Genomic DNA, 21,207 nt, shown 5'->3' with positions numbered 1-21,207 from the left:
GTGTTTCAAATAATAATAATAATAATAATATCCAATACAACAGCCAGCAGAGTGATCTTGTCTGCTGTGAACTCATCTTGTTGTGTTTCAAATAATAATAATAATAATAATAATAATAATATCCAATTCAACAGCCAGCAGAGTGATCTTGTCTGCTGTGAACTCATCTTGTTGTGTTTCAAATAATAATAATAATAATAATAATAATAATAATATCCAATACAACAGCCAGCAGAGTGATCTTGTCTGCTGTGAACTCATCTTGTTGTGTTTCAAATAATAATAATAATAATAATAATAATAATAATAATATCCAATACAACAGCCAGCAGAGTGATCTTGTCTGCTGTGAACTCATCTTGTTGTGTTTCAAATAATAATAATAATAATAATAATAATAATAATAATATCCAATACAACAGCCAGCAGAGTGATCTTGTCTGCTGTGAACTCATCTTGTTGTGTTTCAAATAATAATAATAATAATAATAATAATAATAATATCCAATTCAACAGCCAGCAGAGTGATCTTGTCTGCTGTGGATTCATCTTGTTGTGTTTCAAATAATAATAATAATAATAATAATAATAATAATAATAATAATGGGTTACTGTGAGTTTTCTGGGCTGTATGGCCATGTCCAGAAGCATTATCTCCTGATGATTCACCCACATCTATGGTAAGCATCCTCAGAGGTTGTGAGGTCTGTTGGAAACTAGGCAAGTGGGGTTTCTATACAAGTTGGTTGGTTGGTTGAAACAGTTTTAAAGAGAGGATTTTAACATCAAGATGAGTGATTTCAATGTTTTTGTATGTGTAAAGTCTAGTATGTTTCAGCATTGAATTTTTGTTTTATTTATTTATTTACGACATTTATATACCGCCCTTCTCACCCCGAAGGGGACTCTGTACAAATATTTATTTATTTATTTCAGTTGCTTCTACCCCGCCCTTCTCACCCCCAAGGGGGGACTCAGGGCGGCTTACAAAGGAAGGCACAATTCGATGCCTATGTCAAAAATACATTCATACATAAAAGCAATTAAACAGTTAACAGGTTAAAAACACCAGTGCATAACACAATAGTAAACAATCTCATGCTCAGTGTTCAGAGTTCCATAAATCCATTCCGTTCCGTCAATTCCTGCCCATCATCAAGGTCTTTCCTTTAGCTGCCAGAATGTCCAAAAGCCTGGTCCCATATCCAGGTCTTCAATTTTTTTCTGAATGACAAATGGGAAGTCGCTGATCTAATCTCCCCGGGGAGTGAGTTCCACAGGTGAGGGGCCACCACCGAGAAGGCCCTGTGAAGTGTTCCCTTACTTATTGCGAGGGTTTCCGTTCCATTCCATTCTGATGACAACGTTGTCTGTGCGCATTCAGAAGAAGACCTACAAGCCACTCTAAACACCTTCGCAGAAGCATACGAGAAGCTCAGCCTGTCATTGAACAACCCAAGCGCTCTTCCAGTAGTCACCAGCCAATCCCTCTCCAATGCCAGAAATGCAGCTTAATGGTGTAACATTAGAAAACATTGAGCATTTCTGCTCCCTTGGCAGCCACCTCTCAACAAAAGTCAACATTGACACTGAAATACAACACCGCCTGAGCTCTGCGAGTGCAGCATTTTTCCAAACGAAGCAGAGAGTGTTTGGGGATTGGCACATCCGTAGGGAGAACAAGGTGCTTGTTTATAAAGCTGTTGTCCTCCCAACACTGCTATATGCCTGTGAGACATGGACTGTCTACAGATGTCAACACTGACACTGAAATACAACACCGCCTGAGCTCGGCGAGTGCAGTTTTTTTCCGATTGAAGCAGAGAATGTTTGTGGACCGGGACATCCATAGGAATACCAAGGGGCTTGTTTATAAAGCTATTGTCCTCCCAACCCTGCTATATGCCTGCGAAACGTGGACTGTCTACAGACGTCACATGCAACTCCTGGAACGATTCCATCAGCGTTGCCTCTGAAAAATCCTGCAAATCTCTTGGGAAGACAGGCGGACAAATGTCAGCAGGCTGGAAGAAGCAAAGACCACCAGCATTGAAGCGATGGTCTTCCGCCATCAACTACGCTGGATCGGCCATGTTGTCCGGATGCCCAACCACCATCTCCCAAAGTAGCTGCTGTCAGGTTTTACAATGTATTGTAATGTAATATAGCTGAGTCATGCACTGCTAATGGGCTTCTATTGGAAATGCTGAGTCATGCATTAACTGTATATAGGGAATCATTTGGGGAATGTATTCTGGCCTAGTCCAGGTGATTGTGAATAATGCAATCCTGGGTTTGAGTTGAGTCAATGAGTTGGGAACCAATCGGTGATTGCTATGTGTAAACGGATTGTATATAAGGAAGTCGTGTACAGTGTATATTTCTCCTTGTGCTGTGATGCTGTTCGTCGAAGGCTCTATGTAATTAAAAGAACCTGTCTGCTAAGACAACATATAACTGTATGCTGTGATAAGTTTGTAATATCATCTAGACTGGGGGAAAGACAATGGTAAAACTGACAATGGTCGGGCATGTGCTCAAGTGTCTGTAAAAGGTTCCAGAGTGACTGCAGGCTGTGGGAGCAGTTGACTGAAAATACTGTGCAGGAAGAAGCTACTGGAAAGCGCTGAAGTTGTGCAACAGATCTGCTGCTGAATTGTGAAGTTAATCTCAACAGCTGCTCTACTCTGAACTCAAGAACGGAAAATGGAAAGTTGGTGGGCAGGAAAAGAGATTGAAAGTCGGACTCAAAGCCAACCTTAAAATCTTTGGCATAGACACTGAGAACTGGGAAGCCCTGGCCTGTGAGCGCTCCAGCTGGAGGTCAGCTGTGACCAGCAGTGCTGCAGAATTTGAAGAGGCACGAATGGAGGGCGAAAGAGAGAAACGTGCCAAGAGGAAGGCGCGTCAAGCCAACCCTGACTGGGACCGCCTTCCGTCTGGAAACCGATGCCCTCACTGTGGGAGACGATGCAGATCAAGAATAGGGCTCCACAGTCACCTACGGACCCACCGCCAGGACACTACACTTGGAGGACCATCACCTTCGGACTATGAGGGATCGTCTAAGTAAGTAAGTAGGAATGGTGGGAGTTGAAGTCCAAAACACCTGGAGGGCCCAAGCTTGCCCATGCCTGCATGCAAAGGTGGGGAACGTAGCATTGAGTGAAACATGCGGAATAATCACAGGATGTCTTAAACCTACACCATGCTGGTTCTCCATTTGAGCCTTGGTAAATCCCACTACATTGGCTTCTCCTGCAGTAACACGAACCCACTGAATCAAGAAGATATCCATGTTTGTATACATCCTATTCATTCAGCGAGTCTCCTCTTTCTAAGATTACGAACAATTGGATGTGGACCTTGCTCTGCCACCCACGCCTCTGGCTCTCTTTCTCTCTGGGTCGCTTTGCCACTCGTCCACTCCCCCTCACTTGGCTGCCTTTCTTCTCTCTCTCTCTCTCTCTGTTCCATCTCTTCTCTTTCTTTCTCTCTGCCGCCCCCTCTTCTCCTGCTCAACAGGCAAGAGTGACAGATCTACCCTCTGGCAAAAGCAGACTTGCAGAGGCTTTGCGAAAATAGTCTGGAATAACCATATTCTTCCCCCAGTTTGTGCTTGTTTTGGTATGCTACTGGATTAGCAGACATTTGCTTTTATTTATTTACTAGCTTGGGGACCCGGCGCTGCCCGGGTTATTACAGAAAGTGGGTAATGGCGGTTCTGTATGCCAAGTTTGGTCTTGATTGGTCATTGGATGATGGTTGCATTGTTTTCAGGAAGTGAGTGAAGGTACTTGAAGTCCCATCATCCAAAGTCCATCCTCCTTCGAACTGCAGCAGGATGCAGAGTGGGTCATGTGTGCCAAGTTTGGTCTTGATCAGTCATTGGATTAGGGTCACCGTGGTTTCAGTAAGTGAGTGAAGGTACTGCAAGTCCCATCATCCATGATCCACCCTCCTCCAAACTGAAACAGGATGTAGATAGGGTCATGTGTGCCAAGTTTGGTCTTGATCAGTCATTGGTTCAGGGTCGCAGTGGTTTCAGTGAGTTAAAGTACTGCAAGTCCCATCATCCACCCTCCTCCAAAACTGCAGCAGGATGTAGAGTGGGTCATGGGGGCTCTGTGTGCCAATTTGGTCTTGATTAGTCATTGGATGAGGGTCGCAGTGGTTTCAGTAAGTGAGTGAAGGTATTGCAAGTCCCATCATCCATGATCCATCCCCTTAGAATTGCATTAGGCTGTAGAGTGGGCCATGAGTACTCTGTGTGCCAAGTTTGGGCCTGGTCTGTGATTTATAGAGGCTACAATGTTCTGTGGGAAGTGAATCGGGTGAAGGTACTGCAAATCCCATCATTAGTGGCCCATCCTGCACTGGACCGCACCAGGTTTTAAAGTGGGCCATTGGGCCTCGGTGTGCCAAGTTTGGTCCTGATCTGTCATTGGTGTGGGTCACAGTGCTCTAAGGTATATATTTGTGTATATATGTGTTTGCATATACATGTGTATGTGTGTGGTTTTGCGCGCGTGTTGTAATGTAATTTTTGTTTTTTGGCTTTTTAAGTCTCTTCTGTTGTGTTTTTCAGTGTTTTTATGAGTGATGGTCACTTATTGGTCTAACAGGTGTATTGTGTCCAATTTTGGTGTCAATTCGTCCAGTGGTTTTTGAGTTATGTTAATCCCACAAACGAACATTACATTTTTATTTATATAGAAGATGTATTTATTGCATTTATATACCGCCCTTCTCACCCTGAAGGGGACTCAGAGTGGCTTACAAGATGTATATGCATAGAATATATTATATTATTAGCATAGTACAATATCAATATTAATTACTATATTGTATTATACCATTATACTGTAATACTATTAGTAATATTACATGTAATACAAATATATAATTATAATATCATATTATTATTAGTATTATACTGCATTATACAGGGTTAGTCAAAATGAATAGGCCAATAAGAAAATTAATTTTAGACGAATGTATGTTTATTGTAACCAAACTACAGCTACGTATCGACAGATAAATTATCAAAGTTTTGTCTCACCTTCAGAGATGTTCGATATGGGCGCCCCGTGTGACACGGCAGACGTCCAAGCGATAGTCCAGTTCATTCCACATCCGTTGCAGCACATCCGACGTAATGGCATCGAATGCAGCACATATGCGCTGTTTTAAGTCGTCCAAGGTCAGCAGTAATGGAGGTCGGAACACAGTGTCTTTCACATACCCCCAGAGAGAAAAGTCGCATGGTGTGAGGTCGGGGGACCTGGGGGGCCACAGGAGGAATGGAAGATCAGTCACTCCAGCACGGCCAATCCAACGTCTGGGAAGGTGTTCGTTGAGGTACTCGCGTACACTGTTGTGCCAATGCGGAGGGGCACCGTCCTGTTGGAATACGAAATCGGGCACTTTCTCTTCTAACTGTGGCATCAACCATTCAGACAACATGTCAGCGTATACTATGCCTGTTACGGTTTTCTCCGCGAAAAAGAATGGGCCAAACACGTGACGGTTGGTTATTGCACAGAAAACGTTTACCTTCGGCGAATCCCTTACATGTTCCAATACGGCATGAGGATTTTCAGATCCCCAAAAGCGGAGATTATGCCTATTGACCTTCCCGCACAGGTGAAACGTTGCCTCGTCACTGAAGACCAGTCTGTTGGCAAAGCCTTCCTCCTCTAGTCTTCGCTGCATTGATTCGCAAAAATCGTGTCGTTTCGAATAGTCACCTTTTTTCAAAGCCTGCACTATTTGCAATTTATACGGCTTGAACTGCAAACGTTTGCGTAACACGCGCCACACAGTTTTTTGCGGAACTTTCAATTCCATGGAAACACGATTTGTCGACTTCTGGGGACTTCGTTGAAAGGATGCACGAATGGATTCCACTGTGTCTTCGGAGACACGCGGTCGTCCTGTGGTTTTACCCTTGCATAAGCAGCCCGTCTCCTCAAATTGCTTTACCCACCTCGCAATGGAATGTCGATGAGGTGGTTCCTTGCCATACTTGGCTCGAAATTCTCGCTGGACCATAATTACTGACATTGTTTTAGCAAATGTCATCACACAAAACGCCTTCTCTTTGCCTGATTCCGCCATTTTGAAAACAGCGACTCCTAGCGACGCCTAGCGGCATTAACGTACATGTGTGTTGCTCAAAAAAAACTTTGATAGTTTATCTGTCGCTACGTAGCTGTGGTTTGGTTACAGTAAACATACATTCGGGTACAATTAATTTTCTTATTGGCCTATTCATTTTGACTAACCCTGTATTATAATATTATAAATACTAGCTGTCCCCTGCCACGCGTTGCTGTGGCCCTGTCAGGTGATCTGGGAAATAAAGTAATGAGAAAGTGTTGGTTTCTAATATACGTAATTTCATTATGCTTGTTGGGTAAACAGTATTTCTTTGTCAGTGTTGATGTGGAGATTTTCTGGTTTGCCCATCCTGCAACATTCAACATATAATTGTCCTTCTTTAGGGGTCCCTTTCAAATCTATGATACTATATCTGTGTGTGTGAATCGTATCTATCTATCTATCTATCTATCTATCTATCTATCTATATCTATGGCTGGATGGCTCTTTGTCAGGACGACTTTGATGACGATTTCTTTCTCTGGTGAAGGGAGTTGGACTGGATGGCCTTAAGTATTTTCTGTTGGTCTTGGGGGTTCTGTGTGGGAAATTTGCCCCAATTCTGTCATTTGTGGGATTCAGAATGCTCTTTGATTGTAGGTGAACTATAAATCCCAGAAACTACAAATCCCATATGTCACAGTGTATTTCCCCCAAACCCCATATTTGGGCATATGGAATATTCGTGCCAAGTTTGGTCCAGATCCATCATTGTTTGAGTCCACAGTGCTCTCTGGATGTAGGTGAACTACAACTCCCAAACTCAAGGTCAATGTCCACCAAACCCTTCCAGTATTTTCTGTGGGTCATGGGAGAACTGTGCACCAAGTTTGGTTCAATTCCATCATTGGTGGGGTTCAGAATGCTCTTTGATTGTAGGTGAACTATAATTCCCAAACTCAAGGTCAATGTCCACCAAACCCTTCAAGTATTTTCTGTGGGTCATGGGAGAACTGTGCACCAAGTTTGGTTCAATTCCATCATTGGTGGGGTTCAGAATGCTCTTTGATTGTAGGTGAACTACAACTCCCAAACTCAAGATCAATGTCCACCAAACCCTTCAAGTATTTTCTGTTGGTCATGGGAGAACTGTGCACCAAGTTTGGTTCAATTCCATCATTGGTGGGGTTCAGAATGCTCTTTGATTGTAGGTGAACTATAAATCCCAGCAACTACAACTCCCAAATGACAAAATCAATTTTTTTGAGTGAAGGACATACATTGTGTTGTTTGATGTCTTGTGTCCAAATTTGGTGTCAATTCGCCCAGTGGTTTTTGAGTTCTGTGAATCCCACAAACTAACATTAGATTTTTATTTATATAGAAGATATATTTACGACATTTATATGCCGCCCTTCTCACCCTGAAGGGGACTCAGAGTGGCTTACAAGATGTATATGCATACAATATATTATATTATTAGCATAGTACAATATCAATATTAATTACTATATTGTTATGTTAATCCCACAAACGAACATTAGATTTTTATTTATATAGATGTATTTACGACATTTATATGCCACCCTTCTCACTCTGAAGGAGACTCAGAATGGCTTACAAGATGTATATGCATACAATATATGCCAAGTTTGGTCCAGATCCATCATTGTTTGAGTCCACAGTGCTCTCTGGATGTGGGTGAACTATAATTCCCAAACTCAAGGTCAGTGTCCACCAAACCCTTCCATTATTAGGGTATTAATTACTATATTGTATTATACCATTCTATTGTAATATTATATGTAATATAAATATAAAATTATAATATATTATTAGTAGTATTATATTGCATTACATTACAATATTTATAATATTATAATGCAATGCAAAATAATACTGATAATAATATGATATTATAATAATATATTTATATTACATGTAATATTACTAATTTTGGGACCTCACAACCTCTGAGGATGCTTGCCATAGATGCAGGCGAAACATCAGGAGAGAATGCTTCTGGAACATGGCCATAAAGCCCGAAAAAACGACAACAACCCACTGAGACAATTGTGTTCATGGTTAAAGTGAAAGATATAGAAGGAAATGAGGTATGGGTATGGGGTGGGAGGGTGGAAGGGGGAAAGAAAAAAGTGAAAAGAAAATAACATTCTAAACATAACATAGAAATGCTATATTACATAAAATAGGTATAATATATATATACACACACACACGCTGGACCTCAGTGCCCATCAGCCCCAAACAAGTGAGCATGGGAATTGTATCCCTCATCCATCTGAAGTACCAAAAATTCCTCAATTTCCCACCACCACCACCAAGCATCACCATAACGTGACCAATAACCAAAGTCTTACCGAATGCCACTTTCAAACCATCCACCAAATCCCAGGGACAATCCATTGAGAGTTGGATGAGAGGACCGAGGAATAACACCTAGGGAGAGAGGTGAGAATATAACAGCACTTTTTGACCATTGCTTGCAAAATATGATATATTACTCTCTCCTCTTCCCCACCCTAAACAGTGTGTTTTCTTTTCCAAATCCCCCTTTGCTCGCTGGAGAGGGAGAGAAGCCCTTGCAAGTCAGGAATATCCATGAATCTTATCAAAAGCATTTTCCCTGAAATATTTGTTAATCTCTCCTACAGATATATAGGCATTTCCCCCTGCAAGCCTTTGCAATCCTTATGTACCTATATATCTGTATCTATATATAGACATTAATTTTATATATGAATTTCTCCTCATATGTTTGCTAATCCTATATACATATCGATATCTAGAGATTTCCATGTACCTAGATATCTGTACCTATATGTATATTTTTATATATGAATTTTCCCCTCACATGTTTACAAGTCTCTGCAAATCCTATACAGATATTGACATTGACAAATATATAGAGGTACCTATATATCTGTATATCTGTGTGTATATATATGTGTGTGTGTGTGTATAATTTCATATATGAATTTTCCCCTCACAAGTTTGCAAGTCTTTGCAAATCCTATATATAGATATCAATAAATATATAGAGGTACCTATATATCTGTATATATCTGTGTGTGTATGTATATGTGTGTATATATAAAAATAATTTCATATATGAATGTTCCCCTCACATGTTTGCAAGTCTCTGCAAATCCTATATAGATATTGATATTGATAAATATATAGAGGTACCTATAGATCTGTATCTCTCTCTCTGTGTGTGTGTATAAATAATTTTATATATGATTTTTCTGTTCACATGTTTGGAAGTCTTTGCAAATCCTATATACATACAATTATCTATATATATATAGATATATCTAGATAGATATATATGAATATAGATATATAGGGCTTTCAAATATTACAAGGGGAAAATGCACACACAAATATATGTAGATAATAGACATGTCTAGATTGGTATGAATATAGATACACAGGGCTTGCAAATATTTCAGGAGAAATGCACACACACACATATGTAATAATAATAATAATAATAATAATAATAATAATAATAATATATTTATATTCTGCTCTATCTCCACAAAGGGACTCAAGGTGGATAGGGAGGGAGAAATGTCTAGGTAGATATAAACACAGATATATAGGGCTTGCAAATATTGCAGGAGAAATGCACGCACATACACACACACAATAATAATAATAATAATAATAATAATAATAATAATAATAATAATAACAACTTTATTTATATTCCGCTCTATCTCCCCAAAGGGATTCAGATTGAATATAGAGGGAGAAATGTCTAGATAGATATAAACATAGATATATAGGGCTTGCAAATATTGCAGGAGAAATGCATGTGCACACACACTAATAATAATAATAATAATAATAATAATAATAATAATAATAATAGCAACAACAACAATAACAATTTTATTTATATTCCGCTCTATCTCTGAAAAGGGACTCAGGGCGAATATAGAGGGAGAAATGTCTAGATAAACACAGATATATAGGGCTTGCAAATATTGCAGGAGAAATGCACACACACACACACAATAATAATAATAATAATAATAATAATAATAATAATACTTTATATTCCACTCTTTCTACCCGAAGGGACTCATGGTGGATAGGGAGGGAGAAATGTCTAGGTAGATATAAACACAGATATATAGGGCTTGCAAATATTGCAGGAGAAATGCACACACACACACACACACAATAATAATAATAATAATAATAATAATAATAATAATACTTTATATTCCACTCTTTCTACCCGAAGGGACTCAAGGCGGATAGGGAGGGAGAAATGTCTAGATAGATATAAACATAGATATATAGGGCTTGCAAATATTGCAGGAGAAATGCACACACACACATAATAACAACAACAACAACAACAACATATTTCGCTCTATCTCCCCGAAGGGACTCAGGGCGAATATGGAGGAAGAAATGTCTAGATAGATATAAACATAGATATATAGGGCTTGCAAATATTGCAGGAGGGAAATGCACATGCACACACACATATAATAATAATAATAATAATAATAATAATAATAATAATATATTTATATTCTGCTCTATCTCCCCAAAGGGATTCAAGGTGGATAGGGAGGGAGAAATGTCTAGATAGATATAAACATAGATATATAGGGCTTGCAAATATTGCAGGAGAAATGCACACACACACATAATAACAACAACAACAACAACATATTTCGCTCTATCTCCCCGAAGGGACTCAGGGCGAATATGGAGGAAGAAATGTCTAGATAGATATAAACATAGATATATAGGGCTTGCAAATATTGCAGGAGAAATGCACGCACATGCACACACATATAATAATAATAATAATAATAATAATAATAATAATATATTTATATTCTGCTCTATCTCCCCAAAGGGACTCAAGGCGGATAGGGAGGGAGAAATGTCTAGATAGATATAAACATAGATATATAGGGCTTGCAAATATTGCAGGAGGGAAATGCACATAGAGAGGATATGCAAATATTTCAGGGGGAAATGCATATGTGAAATTCATATATGTCATTATAGATCTATATCTAGCGCTGCACTGCTTATATATATTGACAAGCTGGAATGTGTCCAGAGGAGGGCGACTAAAATGATCAAGGGTCTGGAGAACAAGCCCTACGAGGAGCGGCTTAAGGAGCTGGGCATGTTTAGCCTGAAGAAGAGAAGGCTGAGAGGGGATATGATAGCCATGTATAAATATGTGAGAGGAAGCCACAGGGAGGAGGGAGCAAGCTTGTTTTCTGCTTCCTTGGAGACTAGGACGCAATGGAACAATGGCTTCAAACTACAAGAAAGGAGATTCCATCTGAACATGAGGAAGAACTTCCTGTGAAAGCCGTTCAGCAGTGGAACTCTCTGCCCTGGAGGGAGTGTGGTGGAGGCTCCTTCTTTGGAAGCTTTTAAACAGAGGCTGGATGGCCATCTGTCAGGGGTGATTTGAATGCAATATTCCTGCTTCTTGGCAGGGAGTTGGACTGGATGGCCCTTGAGGTCTCTTCCAACTCTTTGATTCTATGATTCTATGATATAGGCTTCTTTGGAAGCTTTTAAACAGGGGCTGGATGGCCATCTGTCAGGGGTGATTTGAATGCAATATTCCTGCTTCTTGGCAGAATGGGGTTGGACTGGATGGCCCTTGAGGTCTCTTCCAACTCTTTGATTCTATGAATATTTGCCTGTTACTATGTTGGAAGCCAGCCGGAGTCCCCATGGAGAGACAGGGCAGGATACAAATGAAGATTATTATTATTATTATTATTATTATTATTATTATTATGATGTTATTGTTGATACCATATTGTTTTTGTTGACCCTCCTTTTCCACTTACAGACTTAGTTTCCTGTTTTTCTTTGAAATATGGTAAATATTAAAAAACATTTAACCTCCAGATGCCACAATTAATGTAATTTTATTAGTATATATTTTTATTTTGAAATTTACCAGTAGCGGTTGCATTTCCCACCCTCGGCTTATACTAGAGTCAATACGTAATCCCAGTTATTGGTGGTAAAATTAGGTTATATTTATTTATTTTATTTTTATATTCAGGTCAGCTTATGGTTGAGTATATACACGGGTAGTTATTTACTTACCATGGTTAGCAGCAAAGGGAGCAGGGTGGCTGGCACAATTCCTTCAAGCCGGAAGCCCATGAGGGCAAGAAGGGATGTACCTGGCTGAGCAGAAGAGAATAATAATAAACTCTCATTGAATGAAACATGCAGAATAATCACAGGATGTCTTAAACCTACACCTCTTGATAAACTCTCATTGAATGAAACATGCAGAATAATCACAGGATGCCTTAAACCTACACCTCTTGATAAACTGTCATTGAACGAAACATGCAGAATAACCACAGGATGCCTTAAACCTACACCTCTTGATAAACTCTCATTGAACGAAACATGCAGAATAATCACAGGATGTCTTAAACCTACACCTGTTGATAAAACTCTCATTGAATGAACATGCAGAATAATCACAGGATGCCTTAAACCTACACCTCTTGATAAACTGTCATTGAACGAAACATGCAGAATAATCACAGGATGTCTTAAACTTACACCTCTTGATAAACTCTCATTTTTTGAAACATGCAGAATAATCACAGGATGTCTTAAACCTACACCTGTTGATAAACTCTCATGGAATGAAACATGCAGAATAATCACAGGATGTCTTAAACCTACACCTGTTGATAAACTCTCATTGACGGAAACACGCAGAATAATCACAGGATGTCATAAACCTACACCTGTTGATACACTCTCATTGAATGAAACATGCAGAATAATCACAGGACGTCTTAAACCTACACCTGTTGATACACTCTCATTGAATGAAACATGCAGAATAATCACAGGACGTCTTAAACCTACACCTGTTGATACACTCTCATTGAATGAAACATGCAGAATAATCACAGGATGTCTTAAACCTACACCTCTTGATAAACTCTCATTGAATGAAACATGCAGAATAATCACAGGATGTCTTAGACCAGTGTTTCTCAATCTTCCTAATGCCGTGACCCTTTAATAAAGTTACTCATGTTGTGGTGACCCCCAAACATACTATTATTTTCATTGCTACTTCATAACTATAATTTTGCTACTGTTATGAATCGTCATGTAAATATCTGATATGCAGGATGTATTTTCATTCACTGGACCAAATACCCGATATGCCCAAATTTGAATACTGGTGGGGGTTGCGGAGTGTGTGTGTGTGTGTGTGTGTGTGTTTATTTGGAAGTTGTAGTTGCTGGGATTTATAGTACACCTACAATCAAAAAGTCTTCTGTACTCCATCAACAATTGAATTGAACCAAACTTGGCACACAGAACTCGCATAAACAACAGAAAATACTGGAAGGGTTTGGTGGGCACTGAGCCTGAGTTTGGGAGTTGTAGCTCATCTACATCCAGAGAGCACTGTGGACTCAAACAATGATGGATCTGGACCAAACTGGGCACAAATACTCAACATGGCCAAATGCAAACACTGGTGGAGTTTGGGGAAAACAGACTTTGACATTTGGGAGTTGAAGTAGGAGTTGAAGTTGCTGGAATTTATAGTTCACCTACAATCAAAGAGCATTCTGAACTCCACCAACAATAGAATTGGGCCAAACTTCCCACACAGAACCCCCATGACCAACAGAAAGTACTGTGGTTTCAGATGGTCTTTGGCAACCCCTCTGACACCCCTTCACGACCCCTCCAGGGGTCCCGACCCCCAGGTTGAGAAACACTTAGACCTATATCTCTTGATAAACTCTCATTGAATGAAACATGCAGAATAATCACAGGATGTCTTAAACCTACACCTCTTGATAAACTCTCATTGAATGAAACACGCAGAATAATCACAGGATGTCTTATACCTACACCTCTTGATAAACTCTCATTGAATGAAACACGCAGAATAATCACAGGATGTCTTATACCTACACCTCTTGATAAACTCTCATTGAATGAAACACGCAGAATAATCACAGGATGTCTTATACCTACACCTCTTGATAAACTCTCATTGAATGAAACATGCAGAATAAACACATGATGTCTTAAACCTACACCTGTTGATAAACTCTCATGGAATGAAACATGCAGAATAGTCACATGATGTCTTAAACCTACACCTGATGATAAATTCTCATTGAACGAAACATGCAGAATAATCACAGGATGCCTTAAACCTACACCTGTTGCTACACTCTCATTGTATGAAACACACAGAATAATCACAGGATGTCTTAAACCTAAACCTGTTGATAAACTCTCATTGAATGAAACATGCAGAATAATCACAGGATGTCTTAAACCTACACCTCTTGCTAAACTCATTGAACGAAATATGAAGAATAATCACAGGATGCCTTAAACCTACCCCTGTTGATAAACTCTCACTGAATGAAACACGTAGAATAATCACAGGATGTCTTAAACCTACACCTCTTGATAAACTCTCATTGACTGAAACATACAGAATAATCACAGGATGTTTATTTATTTATTATTTATTTTGAGGTTTTATATACCGACCCTCTCACCTTCAAAGAGGGATTCGGACCGGTTCACAACATGTGTTAACATACAAAGAATATACAATAACAACACAATGCCACTTCATTACACGATTAAAATATCAGCACCATACACATTAAAACATTATCATCACAGTTAAACCTACACCTGTTGATACACTCTCATTGAACGAAACATGCAGAATAATCACAGGATGTATTAAACTTACACCTCTTGATAAAATCTCATTGAATGAAACATGCAGAATAATCACAGGATGTCTTAAACTTACACCTGTTGATAACCTCTCATTGAATGAAACATGCAGAATAATCACAGGATGTCTTAAACCTACACCTGTTGATAAACTCTCATTGAATGAAACATGCAGAATAATCACAGGATGTCTTATACCTACACCTCTTGATAAACTCTCATTGAATGAAACACACAGAATAATCACAGGATGTCTTATACCTACACCTGTTGATAAACTCTCATTGAATGAAACATGCAGAATAATCACAGGATGTCTTAAACCTACACCTGTTGATAAACTCTCATTGAACGAAACATGCAGAATAATCACAGGATGTCTTAAACCTACACCTGATGAAAAACTCTCATTGAATGAAACATGTAGAATAATCACAGGATGTCTTAAACCTACACCTCTTGATAAACTCTCATTGAATGAAACATGCAGAATAATCACAGGATGTCTTAAACCTACACCTCTTGATAAACTCTCATTGAACGAAACATGCAGAATAATCACAGGATGTCTTAAACCTACACCTCTTGATAAACTCTCATTGAACGAAACATGTAGAATAATCACAGGATGTCTTAAACCTACACCTCTTGATAAACTCTCATTGAATGAAACATGCAGAATAATCACAGGATGTCTTAAACCTACACCTGTTGATAAACTCTCATTGAATGAAACACGCAGAATAATCACAGGATGTCTTAAACCTACATCTGTTGATAAACTCTCATTGAATGAAACATGCAAAATAATCACAGGATGCCTTAAACCTACACCTGTTGATACACTCTCATTGTATGAAACACACAGAATAATCACAGGATGCCTTAAACCTACACCTGTTGATACACTCTCATTGTATGAAACACACAGAATAATCACAGGATGTCTTAAACCTAAACCTGTTGATAAACTCTCATTGAATGAAACATGCAGAATAATCACAGGATGTCTTAAACCTACACCTCTTGATAAACTCTCATTGAACGAAACATGCAGAATAATCACAGGATGTCTTAAACCTACACCTGTTGATAAACTCTCATTGACGGAAACATGCAGAATAATCACAGGATGTCTTTAACCCACACCTCCTGATAAACTCTCATTGAATGAAACATGCAGAACAATTTTATTTATTTATTTATTTATGGTACTTGTACCCCGCCCTTCTCAACCCCCGAAGGGGGACTCAGGGCGGCTTACAGAAAAGGCAGAATTCGATGCCTATACAAATTACACATAATATACAAAAACGTAATTAAAACAGTTATCACAATTAAAACAATCAACAACCAGTACATAACACATCATATAAAACATCATATAAAAGTCATTCTTATAATCAGCGTTTCGTTTTCCAGAGTTCCATAGGTCCAATCCGTTAATCATTTCCTAGTCATCATCGAAGTTCTTTCTTTATCTGCCCGCTTGTCCGAATGCCTGGTCCCAGATCCATGTTTTTAGTTTTTTCCTAAAAGAAAGGAGCGATGTTGCAGATCTAATTTCCCTGGGGAGTGAATTCCACAGGTGGGGGGCCACCACCGAGAAGGCCCTTCTTCTCGTCCCCGCCAATCTCACTTGTGATAGAGGTGGGGTCGAGAGCAGGGCCTCCCCAGAGGATCTTAGGCTCCGGGGTGGGACGTAGAGGGAGATCCGTTCGGACGATACACTAGGCCGGAACCGTATAGGGTTTTGTAGGTCAAAGCCAGCACCTTGAATTGTGCTTGGAACTGGATCAGCAGCCAGTGGAGCTGACACAGCAGGGGGGTGGTATGCTCCCTGTATGACGCCCTGGTGAGTAGTGTGGCTGCCTCCCGCTGGACTAGATGGAGTTTCCGAGCAATCTTCAAAGGCAACCCCACGTAGAGTGCGTTGCAGTAATCTAATCGGGATGTAACAAGAGCGTGGACCACCGTGGTCAGATCCGACTTCCCAAGGTACGGGCGCAGCTGGCACACAAGTTTTAGTTGTGCAAAAGCTCTCCCAGCCACCGCCAAGACCTGGGGTTCCAGGCTCAGCGATGAGTCCAGGATCACTCCCAAGCTGCGAACCTGCGTCTTCAGGGGGAGTGTAACCCCGTCTAACACAGGCTGTCACCCTATGCTCTGTTCGGGGCAATCACAGGATGTCTTAAACCTACACCTGTTGACAAACTCTCATTGAATGAAACATGCAAAATAATCACAGGATGTCTTAAACCTACGCCTATTGATAAACTTTACAAGCTAGCTGGCTTTGCCCCCCCCCCCCCCCCGATGTGTGACGGGAAGTTGCTGCTAAATGTGAGAGAAATAACGTTGAACACTGTGAAAGCCACATGGCTACCAGCCTCCTCCCAGTAGACTCAAATCAAGGGAAAGCTTTATGAGAACTACCACGTCTATTGGCGTCCCCTCAGCAACAGCAAGGGTATCCCTCTGGGCAGCTCAACCTGGAAATCCCAACTGGATGGCCCCCCACAAGAGAGGGTTTTCCTCCAGGGGCAAACCAAGAATGGAAGTCCCTGAATAGACTCAGAGCAGAGTCTATTCAGATCAAAAGACAACCTGGCAACCTGGCAAAATGGCACGACCTAATAGAATCCTTGTGAGACTGTGGAACCGAACAGACAACTCCGCATCTGTATGCTTGTCCACGATGCCCTGCCTCATGTACGGAGGAAGAATTGTTGAAGGCTACAGACAATGCCGTTGCTGTTGCCCGTTTTTGACCAAAAGATATTTAGCCACCTGCGCTCCTTCTATTTTTATCGGTTTTATACTAATTCATGCAATGCTTCTGATACAAAATCCATTGTAAACAGATATGGAATTTGTAGGTTTCCAGGTGCTGTTGTGAGCTCAGCTCCCATCAGTCCTTGCCAAGGAAGGCACTGCTCAGACGTGATGGGAGCAATAATTAATTCAGACTTCAAAGACCACATATGGATGCTGGCAAGGTTTTCAGTTCTGCTGAGCAGTGGAACACTAGACGTTTTAAGGCCCAACAATGTCACCTTCCATTTCCTTCAAAATGCCTAGTTCCTACAAATGTGGGACAGGACAAGTTGATTTTCCTAGTGCTTAATCTGTTATTGCAAAATTATTATCCTCTTGAAGCATTGTTTTGAGACATGGAATGTTTACCTTTTTGTTTGTTGGAGTCCACCCTGAGTCTCTGCTCAGGGAGATAATAATAATAATAATAATAATAATAATAATAATAATGTATTGTCGAAGGCTTTCATGGCTGGAATCACTAGGTTCTTGTGGGTTTTTTCGGGCTATAGAGCCATGTTCTAGAGGCATTTCTCCTGACGTTTCGCCTGCATCTATGGCAAGCATCCTCACACCTCTGAGGATGCTTGCCATAGATGCAGGCGAAACGTCAGGAGAAATGCCTCTAGAACATGGCTCTATAGCCCGAAAAAACCCACAAGAACCTAATAATAATAATAATAATAATCTTTATTTATACCCCGCCACCATCTCCCCCAACGGGGACTCGGAGGCCAAGATAGGGTGGAATATAAATAAAGTCTTATTACTATAATTACTCTTTATGGTGGCTTGCCTTTGAGCAGAGAATTTGCAGCTTACCCAAGGCCTTCTTCGGGCGGCCATATAAACTAGTAGAACTGGTTTGTTGATACGCTTCTGTGCACTATTTACATGCTTTTCCCTGCTGGAACCAGTTTTATTGCCCTTTAGGAAACCATTTATCCTAGATTGGACACCTTAAATAATTAAAATTCTCAGAGATTTGGGTCATAACATTTTAATGAAAAAATGGGAAGAAGTTTGGAATATCAAATTAAAGCACACTTTAGCGGCTGATATACGAGAAAACTGGTATAAAATGCTGTATAAATGGTATTACACCCCGGTTAAAATGTCTAAATTTAATAAAGGTATATCGAATCTTTGTTGGAAGTGTGGAAAAGAAACCGGAACCTTCTTCCATCAATGGTGGACTTGCAAGAATATCAAAAAATTCTGGAAGGAAGTGCATTTAGCTACACAAAAAATAATAAAAACCAAAATCCCCCAGCTCCCAGAGACTTATTTACTTAGTATTACAAATATAAATACAAACCAAGATAAGATACTCTTCCTTTTAGGCACTGCAGCCAGATTGCTAATTGCAAAAGTTTGGAAACAAACCAAGATTCCAAGTATCGAAGACTGGATCCTAAAAGTCTTTGAGTTAATTCAGATGGATAGCCTTTCGCAGAGACTGAGCAACACTCCAAAGAAGACAAATTGGGACAGTTTCAGGAAGTTTTAGTCAAAGCCATGGTATTCCCTGTAGTGACCTACGGATGTGAGAGCTGGACCTTAGGGAAGGCTGAGCGAAGGAAGAGAGATGCTTTTGAGCTGTGGTGTTGGAGGAAAGTGCTGAGAGTGCCTTGGACTGCGAGAAGATCCAACCAGTCCATCCTCCAGGAAATAAAGCCCGGCTACTCACTGGAGGGAAGGAGACTAGAGGGAAAGTTGAAGTCCTTTGGCCATATCATGAGGAGACAGCAAAGCCCAGAGAAGACAATGATGCTGGGGAAAGTGGAAGGCAAAAGGAAGAGGGGCCGACCAAGGGCAAGATGGATGGATGGCATCCTTGAAGTGACTGGACTGACCTTGAAGGAGCTGGGGGTGGTGACGGCCGACAGGGAGCTCTGGCGTGGACTGGTCCATGAGGTCACGAAGAGTCGGAGACGACTGAACGAATGAACAACAACAACAGGAAGTTTATTGCTAACAGAAATCCTACACTAAAGATAGACTTGTCCAACATTTGAAAATCTAGAAACAAGATGAGGCCGAGCAGGCAGCAGTGACGGACAATTTTTGAAAATGCAACAGACACGAAAAGTTGAGAGGACAAAACTGATGGATAACATCACTCCATATCAGAACTATGAGAAACAACCTTGGAAGATATTGGGAAGTCCGGCACAATTTATTTATTTATTTATTTATTTTGCCTCCTTTCTAAATACCTACTCTATTTTCCTACTTTCCTATAACACTGTTATGTTTTCTCCCATTCGCTGTTTATATTGAAAAAGCACAATAAAAATTATATTAAAAAAAGAGATAGATAGAATAGCAATTGAGATATGATTGAGTAATATTGGGTCAAATTGATTATAGATAGATATTGAGTTATTGAATATTATTGAGCATTACTTCCTCTCCAAAGCTAACCTTGAGCTACAGATAGGGAAAAACCTGTTTTTCTAACCAAAGCAGCTCAGGGTTAGGGTGAAAGGATCCCATGATATTTTCTACCTTTTGGGGAAGAGTTACCTCAGTAACTGAAGAAGAAAGTTCTGGCCATCTAGTGGCCAACTTCTTGAACATTTTGTATTATTAGAAATGGAAGACTTGGAAAAGACTCTAGCTCAGTGTTTCTCAACCTGGGGGTCGGGACCCCTGGAGGGGTCGCGAGGGGGTGTCAGAGGGGTCACCAAAGACCATCAGAAAACACAGTATTTTCTGTTGGGCATGGGAGCTCTGTGTGGAAAGATTGGCTCAATTCTATCGCTGGTGGGGCTCAGAATGCTCTTTGATTGTAGGTGTACTACAAATCCCAGCAACTACAAGTCCCAAATGTCAAGGTCTATTTTTCTCAAACTCCACCAGTGTTCACATGTGGGCATATTGAGTATTTGTGTCAAGTTTGGTTCAGAGCCATCATTGTTTGAGTCCACAGTGCTCTCTGGATGTAGGTGAACTACAACTCCCAAACACAAGGTCAATGCCCACCAAACCCTTCCAGTATTTTCTGTTGGTCATGGGAGTTCTGTGTGCCAAGTGTGGTTCAATTCCATTGTTGGTGGAGTTTGGAATGCTCTTTGATTATAGGTTAACTATAAATCCCAGCAACTACAACTCCCAAATTACAAAATCAATCCCCCTGCCCAATCCCACCAGTATTCAAATTTGGGCGTATTGGGTATTTGTGTGGGGAAACTACAGCACTTCTTAGATGACACGGCGGGTTTGGACTCCTTTCTCCAAAGCTAACCTTGAGCTATAGATAGGGAAAAAAACTTTTTTCTAACAATAACAGCTCAGGGTTAGGGTGAAAAGATCCCAGGATTTTTTTCTACCATTTGGGGAAAAGTTACCTCAGTAACTGAAGGAAATGAAAGAAAGATCATCTCTACGGGTTTTTGTAGGTTTTTTCGGGCCCGAAAAAACCTACAACAACCCAGTGATTCCGGCCATGAAAGCCTTCGACAATACATTGAATCATCTCTATGGTTTCAC

The 21,207-nt window shown here is 40.2% G+C and overlaps 1 protein-coding gene across 2 annotated transcripts in view; it reads right to left on the bottom strand.

Annotated features, from left to right (window-relative positions):
• Window positions 1–21,207, bottom strand: part of RCE1 (Ras converting CAAX endopeptidase 1) — a 37,925-nt gene that overhangs the window by 12,583 nt on the left and 4,135 nt on the right. Inside the window, exons 3-4 of one of the 2 annotated variants that reach the window (XM_060758370.2) lie at window positions 12,241–12,324; window positions 8,484–8,562 (exon numbers count right to left, since the gene is read on the bottom strand). In XM_060758370.2, coding sequence (XP_060614353.2) covers window positions 8,484–8,562; window positions 12,241–12,324 — 163 coding nt within the window. The remainder of the gene's footprint in view (window positions 1–8,483; window positions 8,563–12,240; window positions 12,325–21,207) is intronic. The other variant, XM_060758371.2, reaches the window with a different exon arrangement.

Source organism: Anolis sagrei, chromosome 12, assembly GCF_037176765.1.
Source record: "Anolis sagrei isolate rAnoSag1 chromosome 12, rAnoSag1.mat, whole genome shotgun sequence".
NCBI lineage: Eukaryota > Metazoa > Chordata > Lepidosauria > Squamata > Dactyloidae > Anolis > Anolis sagrei.
Note: the sequence above shows the minus strand (reverse complement) of the source record. Positions and strands in the feature narration are given on the sequence as shown.